The following is a 15,645-nucleotide window of genomic DNA, read 5'->3' as shown; positions in this document are numbered from 1 at the left end:
CAGCAGCAGCAGCAGCAGCAGCCTGGCCCTGCACCTCTGTCCTACCCGAGCACCTAAACCTCACTAGAGCAGACCTCCTGCCCGACTCAGAGCTTCTCAGTTTTCCTCCTGTGTGACTGAACTCGCACTGCTGCTGTGGTGGCACCTGGCTGGACAGCAATGTCTCATGTGAAAGGAGAGGTCTGGAACAGTGCCACTTTTTAAAATGAAAAAGCCACCTTAATTGCCTATGTTACCTTACAGCTTAATTTATTATACATTACTTTAAGAGTCTTCATTTACAAATGAAGTCACTTCATCTAAATACAGTTCCAACACATGGTACATAATAATATATGATGGTTTATTGTAGATTATGGTAACAATTGACTTCTATCTAGAAATTTAACAGGAACAAAGAACTTTGTTTCTGGTTTCACAGGGTATAGATAGAGATCCGTGGTATATGACTGCTGAGGAGTTTTCTTCTTTGCGAAAGTATGTTAAAAGACCTCATACAGATCCCATTCCATCAAAGAACCATTAAACAGAACCAACAGAAGTGTGAGAGTTCACAGGCTTTTCTAAAGTGAGTCAAACAGTTTTGTTCACTAGAGTTTCTGTCTCTGGTGAGCAGCTCACTGCAACTCCATTAATAAGTGCATTATTCTATTTGCATGCTTTAGCTGTCTTGAAGATCTTAAATGGTTATCTTCCGAGATCCAGATGCATGCCATATGGTGTTTGTGCAACTAAAAATGAAGGGGTCTATTCTCGTCTCGATGTGTGGGGAATCCCTGAACACCAAGAGAAGAACATATCCTTAAGGGTTAAAGGAGGGAACACATTTTTATTTGATTACAGGGCTTACGGAAGTGACTTATATTTGCTACAAAGAATATAAATCAAAAGAGCTGTAGGTTGTTTTAAGGTTCTGGAAATGGCTTATCTTAGTTTTCACAGTGCCATCCCTAGATATATCTTTCCCTAGGAAGCTGCTTACATACTAAATTATAAAAAGCAGTATTTTTGCTTGCTATAACACAGAGCTGCACAAACATCCCGTTCCTCCACTCCAACCGTTACAGTGGTGCACTACAGAACTGGGATGGAGAGGAGGCTGGACCACAGGAAGCTGTAGGCCTGTGACTGCAGCCCCCACATAAATCACATACTTTGTACTACCTTAACAGCAAACATAGTTAAACACAAAGCTCGATTCATATCACAGTATTTTTGTGGGGGTAAAAAAGAAAAGAAAAGAAAAGAAGCCATAAAATACATAGCTACTCCCCCTCCCCCAAAATATATTGCCTCAGTCCAGCATTTACAAGTAGATCTAGGAGACAGCACTATATCCATTGCACTTTCTTCTCCATGTAATAGCAAATAAAAGTGGGATCAATTTTAATATTTTTCTAAATAATCATATAAAGACTGTTAGAGAGCTAAGCCATCACCGTGGCTTAGCTAAACAGCCAGTGCTTTCATTAATTCTGGGAATGAGAAGTGGAGAAGCAGTCTCACCTGGTCTCATTAGGGAATGCTTCTTACAGATTTGTGGTGCTGTCTCTGAAAAAGTAAATCCTGTGCCTCTTCAGCAACCTAATGTCAGTTTATCAACTCTGAGTGGCAATTTCCACTCGGTAAATTAGATCTGTTTTGCAATCTGTTTCACTATATTTGCCATTTAGGACAGTAAAATGGGTCTGTGAAAAGTATTTTCCTCTAAAGAATTTATGATTGTCATTTCATTTAATTTATCCACCGATATTTTAGGTGGATGCTAATGTGAGAATTCAGATTTTGCAGCTTTTGTCATTCAACATGTACCTGGAATTGCACCGGATTAAGCTCCTTTCCATATAAACCAACAGCAAACACAAGTTCTAATGATACAGGCTTTACAAACCATTAGGAATTCGGTAATACTACACAAAATGGACACTGCAAAGCAACTTTCTGGATCTACCCAGGACAGACATTTGCTGGAGAGCAGACAGAGCAATCTCGCAGAAGCATGATCACTTACAAAGCCAACTTACCTTGCATTAATGAGGTACTGTGCTAAGCTGATGTTTGCAGGGGATCCTGTGATTGTAACTTGTCGTTCTGCCGAGCCTTCTGTGGCATTAGCAATCTTGATCTGCGCTCCTGACATCTGCCTGATTTCATTTATCTTACTGCCTTGTCTGCCAATAATGCAGCCTATTAACTGGAGCGGGACAAAGACTGAGATTAGTGCCACAGACACAAGCAAAAACCACTTAACTGCAATCTGTAGTATTGCTAAAAACATGGTTATGAGCAGCTCAGTAGCAAAAGAAGATTTTTGCTCTGCTGTTTGGAAGGAATCACTAGTGCAGTCTATTGGCTCTATGCTCATATGCCTCAAGATCCAGTTTTGCTGCTACATGGTTAAGTCAGTATCTTATTTCTGGTTTTTCAAAACTATTTCACTGTCTCCCAGGGCAGAAAATGACAGCCTGCTGAGGTGCTGAGAAAAACAAACCACAGCCCCACCTGACTTGCCAGTGGCAGCAGCAAGCCAAGAGCAGCAGCTGGAAGTCAGGCTGACCATCCACAGCTGCTGAGTGTGGCTCTGCACCTTTCCAGAGCGCTGACTGCCCTACACCTCCCTGGGTACACATGGTTCTTGCTTGGCCAGGTACTGTGCATTAAAGTCAGTGGGATTTACAGCTCTCTGACTGCAGGCAGAAACAGGCATAGCAAGAGACTGAAATTTCTCTGCCTTCCTTTACAGAAACTTACCAAAACTCTTATTTTGTGAATAGAACTGAGCCTGAGCTCTGTGTGTGTGCATGTGTGTCCCAGGGTGTTGCTCCTCCAGCATGGGGAGCCCCCAGGAGCAAGTGGGCACCAAGCCAGCAGCTGAGGCTGAGATGTTTTGGTTTCTGTAAGGGTGAGGAGGGGGATTTTGTTCTCTGTTAAGGAAGGATGGGTGCTGAGAAGCTCAGCCATGGCCAGAAGGGGTAGAAAATGGAATTACTCTACAGGTCTGTTGATGCTGGGATAATGTTGCCAGTTTTGCAGAAGGATGTGCCAAGATAGAGAGACTGCCCTTCCCCTCCCACCCTTCCTGCTGCTTCAGGCCCTGACACCTGACCACCCTTTGTGGTGCTGTAGTACTTGGAGTAACTGGCCAGAAACAGATTCACATTGTCCAGACATTTTATCAAAAGAAGAAAATCTCCCAACGCAATCCTTGCTTCACACTCAGGGACAAACAAAAAGCCAAAGTGGATACCCAGGTAGCTGAAACAAAGACCAAGCTGTGACGAGCACAAGAGGAGCAACCACGAGGGGAAAAAATGGGGTGGCAGGAAATGCACACAGGGTTTCCCATCCTGCTACAACAGGGGGCCTTGCTGGCCTTATCCCACGGATCTCTCTTAGTATGTGACTACACATACCAGTGCAGACGACTGATGTGAGCTTCTGGCCTGTCTGTGTGCATACCAGTATGCCTGCACTGGCTACCTGTGGGCAGCACAGGGACCCCTAAGCCTCTGCTGCCGATGCCTCAATCTCTCTGGCCTCCATGGTCTGCAGGGAGTGAGGGTGGCACAGGAGAGCACCAGAGCACAGGCAGAGAAGGCACCTGCTGGGTCACTCAGGAAGCTGCCACTTGTACGTGCTGGGGGTCCTCCAGCGATGCCCAGCCTGTCATCCAGGTGGGTCAGTGCAAAGAATGTGCCATCTCCTAGCTGACTTTGAGTGAGGTAGTGAGGATTGAGTCCACACTGGTCAAGGACACTGGTGATGCTGGTGTCTGGAGGAGAGGTTTGGTAACCTTTGGCCAGAAGCTCTCCGAAGTCACCCTTCACTGCTCTGACAACAGGCTGTTTGGACACCCTCTGCAAGCCATGACATGGCCTGTGGCTCGTGCAGAACACACTACTCCATCTGCCATGCAGGAAGGTCAGCAGTGCTGGGGGCTGGGGCTCTCTCTGGGATGCCTTTCACATTATGTGTTACTTACACTGAAATTTGAGCAGTACCTGAGTATTCAAGAGCTGATGTGTTGTTGAAGAAGTTCAAGGAACATCTGGCTTTGGGCATTTGGTTTAACATAAAGACACCTGCCTCAGATGCCTTGCTCTGAGATGAAACCATGTGAAACTGCATCCAAACACCTCTGGCCCATTTGGGGAGAGGAGCCAAACCTACCACAGACTACCAAGCCTACTATACACTGTAGTCTAATACTACACTTACTAATAAATATAATCATCAGTGGCACAGGGTCCAGTTGGAGGCCTGTCATTTGTAGTGCCCTCCAAGGCTCAATACTGGGCCCAGTATTGCTTAACTTGTTCATCAGTGACTCAGATGAAGGGGCAGAGGCTTCCTCAGCAAGTTCACTGATGACACAAAGCTGTGAGGAGTGGCTGGTACCCCAGAGAGCTGCGCAGAGGGACCTCGACAGGGTGGAGAGATGGGCAGAGAGGAACCTTCGGAAATTCAACAAAGGTGGGGGCTGACCTGCTGGAAAGCAGCTCCGTGGAGAAGGACCTGGAGGTCTTGGTGGACAACAAGGTGTCCATGAGCCAGGAGTGTGCCCTTGGGGCCAAGAAGGACAATGAGATCCTGGGGAGCATGAGGAATAAATAACATCGCCCCCACATCAAGTGAAGTCATCCTCCCCCTCTACTCAGCCCTAGTGAGGCTGTGTCTGGAGTGCTGTGTCCAGTTCTGGGCTCCTCAGGACAGGAGAGACAGAGAGTTCCTGAAGCAGGTCCAGTGGAGTGCCACAAAGATGATTAAAAGCATCTCTCTTATGAGGAAAGGCTGAGGGAACTTGGCCTGTCCAGCCTTGAGAAGAGACAACTGAGAGGGGACCTCATCAATGTCTGTGAGTATCTGAAGGAAGGGCACCAAGAGGGTGGATCCAGGCTCTGCTCAGTGGTGCTGAGCAATAGGACAAGAGGCAATGGGCAAAAAATGATGCACAGGAAGTTCTACCTGAATAAGAGGAAGAACTGCTTTACTGTGTGGGTGACTGAGCACCGGAACAGGTTGCCCAGAGTGATTGTGGAGTTTCTCTCACTGAAGATATTCACAAAACATTTGGATACAATCCTGTGCCATGTGCTCTAGGATGACCCTGCTGGAGCAGGGAGGTTGGACCAGATGACCCAATGTGGTCCCTTCAAACAGACCCATTTAGTGATTCTTTGCATACCTGTACTATAAGTATCTATCATACACATGTATGTACATACACACACACATAGTATGTACATGCATATATATTTTGATTCTCTCAAGACTTGGCTAGAAGAGCTCACATCAGATGTGCATCAAGCCCAGTAGTCTGTCTCTGACTGTGGCAGTAGCCCACCCTTACAAAAAAAAAACCAAACCCAAAAAAACCCCAGTGTGAGGTATAAAATAAAGTTTCCACCAGTATTTCAAATTCCCACCTAAGGCTTACAGACCCTGTGAGCAGCAGCTGCTATCTCTGCTCCATAGTCCATCTGTCTGACAATTTCTTTACGAACCTGTTTCTCCTTTCGCTGTCCAAGGGCCATGGCAGTGACTTGCAGAGCTTGCTGATGTGTTGTGTCTAAGTATCACTACTTGGTTGTACACCCCAAAATTTCAGCTGATTCTTTATCTGTGAGCACCAGGTAAAAATGGTTCCCTTTCCACTTTCTCTACACCACCTCCATCTTCCCCTACCTCAATGTACCTCATTTCTCCTTGTGCCAAAAAACTCCAAACAAACCAACCCTAAAACACACGTTCTGCTTTTTGCCTTTTTCTAGCTTTACTCTGTTCTTCAGTAAAGTTCTGCTGGCACAAAGGGAAATAGGACTGAGTCAGGAGTTCTGGACTCTTAAAGGGTGGGACTCAAAGATCTGCTATAATTCCTCCCACCCCAAACTCCTGATGTCGATAGTTTCTCCCAATATGCTACGGCATCTCTGGTTCAGGTACCTCTCTTCCATTTTTTTTATCTTCCCCATAATGCTAAATAGAAATGCTTTACATATATATATACATATATATATAAAATTTTCCTGTAATGCTAAAGCACTGACAGAGTCTAATAAAAGAGTTCAATCCTGCAGAGCACTGACTGCCACAGGAAGTGGCATGGAGATTTTACAAACAGGTAAAAAAGAATCAGCTTCCTTTCTTATAATGAAGTGCATGTAAAAAGGGCCAGCAATTAGCCTCTGCAACTTGGTATCTGCTGTCAGGAGCAGAGGGGTTGACCACACCAGTCCACAGGTCTTCATGGTTCCCCCTGGTTCTCCACTGCCAACACAGAGCAAGTCCGTTTGCTTTGGCAAAGCCCCTGCATAGTTGAGCAAGCAGGTGCTCGTCATGAATGAGACTCTTCAATCTCTTTTCAGAAAGATACAGGCTGAAACTCTTAGTTTCAGGTTTGGGTTGGTTCATTTTGTGTTTTTTAACCAGAAGGTCTGGGGCAGAGTACTCTATAGGGAGAAATATCTCCTGAGGCAGGATTACAGTTCTTTACAGACTTGCAGCAGGGCCTGGAAAAAGATGCTTAAATACTCTGCATCTCTTAAGACCAAAACAATAATAATGTTAAGAAATTTCCTTGCCATGACAATGCAAAATCTAGACTATAATGATGCACAGACTTTGCAATGAGCCATATAGAAAACAGAAAACATGTGGGCTGCTCTGAGAACATTTTGCACATGTAGGTCCCACTCATTTGCAGGGAAGTATTTAAGGCACCACAGGGAAATAAAGGCAGTTCTTCAAGTCTGCCATATCCATCTTGGATGGATTGACACTTCTGTTTCTACAGAGTACTGATCAGATTTCCAGCTGCCTTAAAATGTTCTTGGTGCTTCCTGAGGGGTAAGATGCTTTCCTGTTGCTTGTCCCTGTCTCTTTCACATAATGCAAAATATGCCGTTTTTAATGAGACAGATTTTTAAATTATTATTGGGTTTCTTCATTTACTCTCAATGAACATTTTGGGGTATTGACTCATGAAATCTTAAGACATCTGTTATCTACACCCAAGGATGCTATGTCTTCTTTCTTTTAAGATTCTTTTAAGGACCTGTTTATGCCACTTTGTTCTGGGATTTAGGTGAAACACATTTCTACTGTATAATTTGGGCAGCAGTGGAAGGACAGACAAGATGCCAGCAAGGAAAGAAAGGCAACCAAATGCCCCTGTAAGAGGCTTTGATGAGCAAAATGAGATACTAGATAAGGACCAAAGTGAGTTCTGAGATGGACTGGGAAAAGTGTCCTCTTTGTTCTATTTTTGGAGTTACATAGAAGTTATGAAAAAACCTAGAAAGGCAAATCTTCTGAATTCATTATTTGGAGAGGAAGCCTCAGCTTTTAGCATGTGGAAAATAACTTTCTGTGAAACGTATTTTTTTTAATTCTCCAGTATCTCTCTGTTATTGAGCAACAGGTTAACTGCCACTGTCAGCATATTGTATGAAGAAAGCAGCATGATGTTGTTACAGAAATTATTAATAACAAAAAATTCTGTCACTGCCTAAAATGCCAGAGGGCGTGAGGAAAATTTAATATGAAGCTACATAACTTGTAAATGGTTATTAATCGCTATCTGCTGTAGACTAGGCTAAACTCTCAGCTCCTTATTGTCTTTATATCTGATTTTTCTCCAGCAGATTCTTACTGAGGCTTTGGCTTTATGTGTTTATGATTATTCTGGTTTTAAAAGGTATGTTGTAGCACATGTAGACATACACTGGCTTCTCTGATAGCTGCAAAGCACGTAGGTATTTGCAAGTCCCATGGTCTTCTCATGTGTGCTGGACTTTTACACAGATAAGCACATATGATAAGAAAGCTGTGGAACTAATGCAATCCCTGGAGTTGGAGCAGGCAGGGGACAAACCATGTGCAGCTTCAGGGCTGCACTGCAGCTCCATGCCAGAGCCTGCAGCTTCCTTCACCTTCAGCCAGATAAACAATCACTGTCCCACACTGACAGACCGTCCATCAAAACTGGGACTAAGAGATGCTTACTGGGAAAGCAAAGTCAAATTGCCCATGCAGGCTTTAATGCACAGCTGCTGCTGCCTCTCCCACCCTGACCTCCCTCCACACACAGCATCTGACTGATGGTGCTGGTGCCTTCCCACCCTCTCTGACTCATATCTCTCCATCTCCCCCATACCCTCATTTCTCTTTGAATCATTAAGGTTCTAAAAGACCTCTAAGATCACAGAGCCCAATGATTAACCCAGCACCACCTAAACCAAGTTTTCAAGTGTCACATCCACAATGTCCTTTTGAACACTTCCAGGGATGATGATTCCACCACTTCCCTGGACAGGCTGTTCCAATGTCTGACCAACCCTTCAGTGAAGAAATTTCTCCTAATATCCAATCTAAAGCTCCCCTGGTGCAACATCCTGAGGCCATTTCCTCTTTTCCTATCACTTACTTGGGAGACCAACCCCCACCTGCCTACAGTCTCCTTTCAAGCAGAGAGCAATGAGGTCCCTCCTGAGCCTCCTCTCTCCAAGCTGAACAACCCCAGCTCCATCAGCAGCTCCTCATGGGACTCGTGCTCAGACCCTTTACCAGCTCCACTGCCCTTCTCTGGACTCGCTCCAGCACTTCAGTGTCTTTCCTGAACTGTGGGGCCCAAAACTGAACACAGGATTTGAGGTGCAGCTTCACCAGAGCCAAGCACGGAGGGACAATCACTGCCCTGATCCTGCTGGCCACTGTTGATAGGAAGAAATACATTTTTGGCACTGGGCTGCCTGGAGAGCAGCCCTAGTGCAGCTGTGATGGGGACATGGGACACTAGTATGCATGGTCACACTGGGAGACCCCAGGGAAGGCACCTGCAAAATTCCCGAGCAGCTCCTGATTGCTGATAGGAGAAGGGCCCGTTCTTCCCTCTGCTCTGCAACCCTGGGTGTGCACACACAGACAGGAGCACACAGAGCTCAGGCGGGCAGCGCCAACCTTCCGGTCCTCTACTGCACACCTTGACACCATAGAAACATAAGAACTCCCTCTCACCACCTGCAGAGCCTCTGCAGGCTCTTCCTAAGCCTAACCCCATTTTGGCCTTGGCTTTGCTCCTTTAGCAACAACAGCAAGAACACACTGTGTAGCCAGAAAAGCCTCCTGTGAGAGGCACGGCGCAGATTCGTGTTTGCTCTTCGCCAACAGTGCTGAGCTGAGCATTTCACACCTCATGGATGAGAAACTGATGGTTTTTAAAAATTTCTAGTGCACTACAGGACACAGGGCCAACTTTCTCCCTCTCTTTCTCTGCTATGAGCCCTGAAAGAAAGAAAGTCAGAAGAGTGACCTTGGATTTACATCTCTGATGGCAAGAACAACATTTGCCTGAAAGTGAGATTAAGAAACTTGTGCTGTAAGGATAAAGAGGGTGCTCCTAAAAAATTCTCAACCTAAAATAAATTGGGTTGCAAAGCAGGAACTGATAAATCAGGAGGGCATTTTTTATGTAACAGAAAGCTTAAGAAATCACAGCACTCACAACTCCACTTCTTCATGATTCTGTATCTTTTTCTTACTGTAAATCGTCGCCACTGAGTTTAATAGGGCTTGCACAATATTGTAAGTATCTCTTAAGTAATATAATTGCTATTTGTGATCCCACTCATGCTTGAAAGCTTTTTTTACTGGAGGGAAAAACTTCCATTTTCCAAGTGACTCATTTGTAATGAAAACTGAACAAAGACCCCAATCCTGTCTGCAATGAAACTGAATAAAAGGGGAAGGCATTTTTATGTGACGCCCAGCATATCAGCTGGGCATTTTGAGTAGCTGTTTTAAGATTCAGCACCATGTTGCTCATGGACACTGGGCCTGTTGATCACAGATGACCCAGAGTTGCTGGAGCAGGAGCGTTTCTAGCCCTTGCTTTTTTAAATAAACCCTTATACTGCACCTTTACCTATCCAAAGTAGCTTTCTTTGCTCAGGAAAAATACAGTCTCGGGTAAGTGCAGGGTTCAGTGGAGATGGGCACAGAGGACTCCAGCCCAACACACAGCACAGGGCTGCACATTCTTCCACCCCCTCTGGCCCCTCTGCTGAGAACACCCACGGCAGTGTCACCTGAGAGATGAATTCTGGGAACACAGGCTTTTGTGAAGCCAGTGAAGCCCTGTGGAGCTGTCACCATGGGGCATGAGAGGGGAGAGTGATACCTGCCAACCCCTCCCACCCCTCCCCACAGACTGAGTGCTGCACAGTTTATTCTGGGGCTGGTGCTTGCAGATCAGCCAAAGATTAAAGGTGTCCCCTCTGGTGGCAGAGGAGCGAGAGAAGAGAAAGAGATACGGACTATTGGTCCACTTACATCATTGGGAATAGTAAGTTCATGGGAACTGGTTGGAGTAGTGGCATCCAGTCCTATTCAGGGGACAGAGGGAAAATGTTACGCCAGCTGTTTGCAAGAAGGGCAAGACACAACAAATGAAATTTTAAAGAAGAACACATACAGAAAGGAGAGAAAAGAAAAAAAGAGAAAAGAAAGGAGCAAAGAACAATAGAGAACTGCTAGTGAAACAGAAAAGAAAGCAAAGGATGCAAAACTCAGAGGGCTGGACTAATTTTAAATGAGTCTTATTTTAATTAACCTTTAACCCACCAAAGCAACAAATGTCACATGAGATTCCACAGGGTCATCATAAAAAGCTTCTAGAAAATGGTTTGCTCTAAAAATAGTCTCTGAAGCTTGTTCTCAACACATCAGTTGAGAAATTAATGGATGGCTGAAATTGGACCTGTCTACTAGGAGTTCTAGAACATGGAAAATTAAAGTGGATGTCAAATGAACAATTAGCAGAACAAAATACATATTTATGAAAAATAATTAAAAAAATTAAAATAAGGACGAAGAAATTAACCTAAGAAAATTTGGAAATTATATGTGGGATTAGTTGCTGAAGAAATGTTGGGAAGGGTAATTTTGGAAGGGAAATGGACAAAGTACTCTAAGCTGCATACATTTGTTTGTAAATTGGGTGGACAAAAGGAAATGCTCAGGAAAAATGGAATTACTGCTCTAACACACAGTAACACTACAGAAACATACATCTCACAAATATAACCAGGGAAAGATTAAGGAGCAGGATGTTAATGACAAGAAAAAGGAAAATACAAAGCTAGGAAAAGGCAATTTAGTATTACTTGTACATATTTTATCAGATACATCACGAAGAAACAAAAGTTTGTTTTGATGTCATGAATCTTTCTCTTCTTTTCTCTTTTTTTGGTGTTTATTGTATTATCTGTAAAGACATGCCAAAAATACTAATTTCCAACTAGAATACACGAAAAGTAAATATTCTGTAAAAAGTGGCTCACCTACATTTTATGTTTACATTGAATTATGAGTTGCATAAGCTTATTTCATACTGAATATCAAATAATCAAGTTGCTCACAGAATTTGTGATGTATGTGATAAAATGTTATTTGCCATACAAAGCATGTACCAGTAGAGATACACTTCTGCTCTGTGAAGTTTTTAGATGCTAAGCATGTATATTGTGAAGGACAGTAAAAATGTTTATTTGCAGGGTTAAGTGACTTCTCACTCTTGAACCAAGAATCCAGCCTCAGTTTTATTAAGTATGGAGCAAATTTTAAGTCCTTAACTAAATTTCCATTGCATTTTGTAGCTGTAGCTGCATTATCTTGCAGGAAGTAAGGCACTTGTCCCAGCAGTGATGATTACAGATGCTCTCAAGACATATGGCTCTACAAGAATTCAACTTTCAGCATGCCATAGTTTCTTTAACTGGTGTTTCTGTGCCATGAGTACAAGCTCTTTTCCCATGTTTGCTTCTCTCTGATCCATGTTACCAAAGCATGGACAACAAGTTTGTCCAAGCACTTCCCTTGGAACCAGCTGGTACATACTGTATGGTCCACAATAACTTTGAGAGGACTGAACAGAAGAAACTCAGGGCTTTTAGCCAAGGGCACAAATGAAGCAGTTGTGATTAATAAAAGTAACAAACAAAGCACGTTTTAGTAATGATGAAAGGAACTGTAACAGAGGTACGGGAGGGAAGAAGAGAGATTAATGTGTAAAAACAGAAGGATTGCTGGTCATTGACCACATTTATTATTAAAATGATGTAATGACCACAGGAAACAAAGCTGTTAAGAAGAAGGACATCCCCAGGGGGTCATGGGTACGTACCAGGGAAACCAGGGGTGGTCTGCCCAAGGGGAGTAAAGGGGGGATGCTGCATAGCCAACTGGTGAAGCTTGGTCAACTGCAGGGCAGGATGGGAAATTAGAACTAACCAATCAAATGGAATTATTTCAGAGCAGAGAAACCGTCTTACGTGTTCTAAAACTGGATTAATTAAAATTATATTGAAAATAAAAGGTTTAATCATTCATTCTAATCTACCGTAGAGAAAAAAAAAACAAACTGGTTATAAATGACATCTCTACTGTTATTACATGTAATGGCTATTGTTAATATTAACTAATTATTGTAGAATTACATATTAAAAGAACTCAAATATATCACATGCAAAAAAGACCAAGATAACTGTCATTTGTTCCTGGGCCATTGTACTTTCTAGCAATTATTGCACAAGGTAGGAGATGCAGCTGGGCTAACACTTGGCTATACAGTGTGTTGGTCAGGAAAGGTGTCCTTAGGCCGTGTCTTTATTGCTAACTGTAGAAAGCAAATGCTGCCCAGAACAAATAAGAGGGAGAGGAACAAAAAGGGAGTAATTTACATGTGCTGGACTCACGTCTGGATGAGGGATGGCATACTGCCCCTGAATCGTGAACGCCTGGAAACAACAAGCACAGTTAAGACACAGATTAGTCAGGTGGGACAAGCAGCATTCCTGTTCTCATTAGAAAAGCTTCTCCTGGCCCCCCTCCCCAGCAAATGCCACCTGCATTGCTTTCCACGCTGAGTGAGGTTTAATTGTCTTGTGCTGCTTGATAATCCTCGGCATGGTGCAGAAAGGTCTCTGTCAGGCTGCCTGTGTACGCCCTGCAAGCAGAGGATGCCAAACGCCGCTGCCCAAGCTCTGATGATCTTGGCTCTCAGGACCTCTCTTTAGTCCAGCTCTCTCTGCCTGGAGAAGAGCTGAGGACACTGAGGGGGTCAAGGAGCACAGGGGGTGGCCACTTCCCCTCCCTGCTACTCCATCTGCCCAATGACACCAGTGCACGTAGGGAGATGCTGATGCCGCAGCGGCAAGGGGCACAGTGAGGACAGACCTGCTCAGGGGATGCCCTTGCCTCTCCTCTACCTCCAGACTGCCACATGTGTGCAGGGCCACATGCCAGCCAGCTCTGAACCACCTCCTCTGGCTGCCAACAGCCATAGATGCCAAGTGCCAGCAACAGTGTGCCCTGGGGTGCCTCCCGGAGTTCACGCCCAGGCTGCTGTGCCAGTGGGTACCTGAGCATGTGTGCTGATGGTAGCCTGTCCTGCAGTGCCTGGACACAGGGCCAGCAGGTCAGTTTGGAGACAGGAGCATCATGGAGACCCCCAGCACGGTGGGTGGTCTCATCTTCCCCAACAAGCCAAATATCCTCCCTCCAAATCCAGCCACTCTGCACCACAAGAGCAGTGCAAGGGGTATAGTTTCTGGTGTCATTTCTGGCAGCGCTGGGGTGAGATGTGGGGACACAGAAGCACATGAATGAGGAGGATATGGTGGCATGCCTGGCACCAGTTAGCACAGCCCTTTGTCCCTCCTGCTGGTCCTGTTCATGTCTCTGCAGCGGCCTACAAAAAACAAACTCCAGAGGGTTTATGATTTTCTATTATGTGTGAAAGGAATGGCATGCCAGAAAAATTTTAATGTGCTTGTGCTTAGACAGGCAGGAATGCAGAAAGACAAATAATAACATAAATATTTGTAGTGGGAGAATTATAAACAGGAACAGAGCTGATTAGCTTAGTTTGCAAAATGCTTATTTGACAAAAGGCCTTTAGAAAGTAATGAATCCTCTGCAAATGATAAAACAATCCATTTAATGGAGTTCAGATATTAAAACCTTTAATGTCTCAACTGCATGATGCACATTTCTGCAGCAGAATTCCCCTTCTGGAGAAGAAACATTTCATTTAGTTTTTGAATTAATTACAAAGCCAGGCCATAATCTGGCAACCATTACGCACATGAGCAGTTTTCAGGGACAAGTGTGTGCACCACGCTCAATGGGAGGTTCATGGGCCAACATATTCACGTGCATCTATAGGGGATGGGCATCACTCATGGGTTATATACCACAAGAAAAGGTTTCAGTCCACAGAAACAAATGATTGCCGCCATCAGGGGGTCTAAAGGAAACGTATTCAAGCAAGCAAAACTTGTTTAACTGTGTTACCAAATGAGGACAAACTGAGTGGGGGCTCTGTGCTCAGCCAAGCGCAGGAGCAGCTTCAGGGAGGTTACAGCGGGTCCACGAGCAAACAGTGGGTTTGGAAACCACGCTTTGGTGTCTGAACCTCTGTGCTGGATCACAGGTGTCCTTTCTGGTCTCAGCCATACTTCAAACCCAGCTGAGAACATCTTTTAATGTCTTTTTCCAAGCAGTGGTCTGCAAACCAGCAGGAATCCATCACAAAAAAGTCACCAGAAAACCTAACAGAAGTCACCCCTTCCCTCATCATGCTGCTCCCTCATCCTTCCGTGTATACATACGAGGAAGCAAACAAACTGGAGAAGTAACAAAAATAACAAACATTCAGTGCTCGGACCAGGTTTACTTGGTTGCTTGGTAGTCCACAAAAACCAACAAATCAGAATAGACAAGATGGGCCTTGAATTTTCTTTCAAAAAAAAAAATGAGAGAGGTTTTAATTTCTTAGGCTGCCAAAAGATCATTTGATTGATTTAGCTTGAAAAAACAGTCTCTGTCTGCTTTACCCCTTCTCAGGGAAACCATGTGTTTTTGGGACTGAGGGCTGGGGCTTGCTAAGCACAAGCCTGATTAGAGGCTACTGAGACATCTGTCCTGTAATGTTCCACTGAGCACATGGGCTATGGATCTGCTTCCATCAAAGTCAAGGGCAACTTTCCTACTGACGTAAGTAACAGCAGGGATGACCTGGTCTGCACATCTCCCTCAATTTAGACCATCCTACTGGTAAGAGACACAAAGCAAAGCTGCACCCTCTGAGTACCCATTTAAACACCAATGTAGCACACGGGGTAGAAATTTCCAATTTAACCACCGCACATGCTAAGTAACAGGGGCAGAGGAGAGCAGTGTTCCGTTTCCTTTTAGTTTTGTTACACAATGCAGTATCGAAGAAGCACAAGAGAATTAAAAGCAATACTTAAAGTGGAAGAACCCCAACTTTTATGGGAAACTAGAGATTATATTTTGCTAATGTTACTTATTTTACTAAGTGTTAAAAAACCAAAATCCTTTCAAGATAGCCATGATGTAATTTAGAAGAGAAAAATAACTTCTGATAGCTTAGCTGAAAGGTTGAATGGAATTAACAGTGCTGATAAAATTTTATTTTTGGTATTAATTTCCACTTATAAAGCCTGGTTAAAGTGTCTTTCCATACTGGTGTCCAAACACACCTTAATCATTTTCTTAAAAAGTCTGCTTAGTCAGAGCACACAGAAATTCAAAGCACACAGAAGGTGTCTGCCTCTTACACTA

The 15,645-nt window shown here is 44.1% G+C and overlaps 1 protein-coding gene across 13 annotated transcripts in view; it reads right to left on the bottom strand.

Moving 5' to 3' along the window:
- The window catches only part of LOC103619037 (poly(rC)-binding protein 3), a 495,171-nt gene that overhangs the window by 6,688 nt on the left and 472,838 nt on the right, over positions 1-15,645 (bottom strand). For 8 of the 13 annotated variants that reach the window (XM_017739083.1, XM_017739086.1, XM_017739084.1 and 5 more), the window contains 4 exons: positions 12,738-12,794; positions 12,182-12,257; positions 10,330-10,382; positions 2,025-2,194 (listed from right to left, as the gene is read on the bottom strand). In XM_017739083.1, the coding sequence (XP_017594572.1) occupies positions 2,025-2,194; positions 10,330-10,382; positions 12,182-12,257; positions 12,738-12,794 (356 nt within the window). Of the gene's footprint in view, positions 1-322; positions 777-2,024; positions 2,195-10,329; positions 10,383-12,181; positions 12,258-12,737; positions 12,795-15,645 lie in introns of those variants that run through there. The other 5 variants (XM_017739089.1, XM_017739093.1, XM_017739091.1 and 2 more) reach the window with 4 other exon arrangements.

This window comes from Corvus brachyrhynchos, unplaced genomic scaffold (assembly GCF_000691975.1).
Source record: "Corvus brachyrhynchos isolate BGI_N302 unplaced genomic scaffold, ASM69197v1 scaffold7, whole genome shotgun sequence".
NCBI classification, from domain to species: Eukaryota; Metazoa; Chordata; class Aves; order Passeriformes; family Corvidae; genus Corvus; species Corvus brachyrhynchos.
The sequence above is the reverse complement of the archived record's forward strand: the minus strand, read 5'-3'. Positions and strand labels throughout refer to the sequence as shown.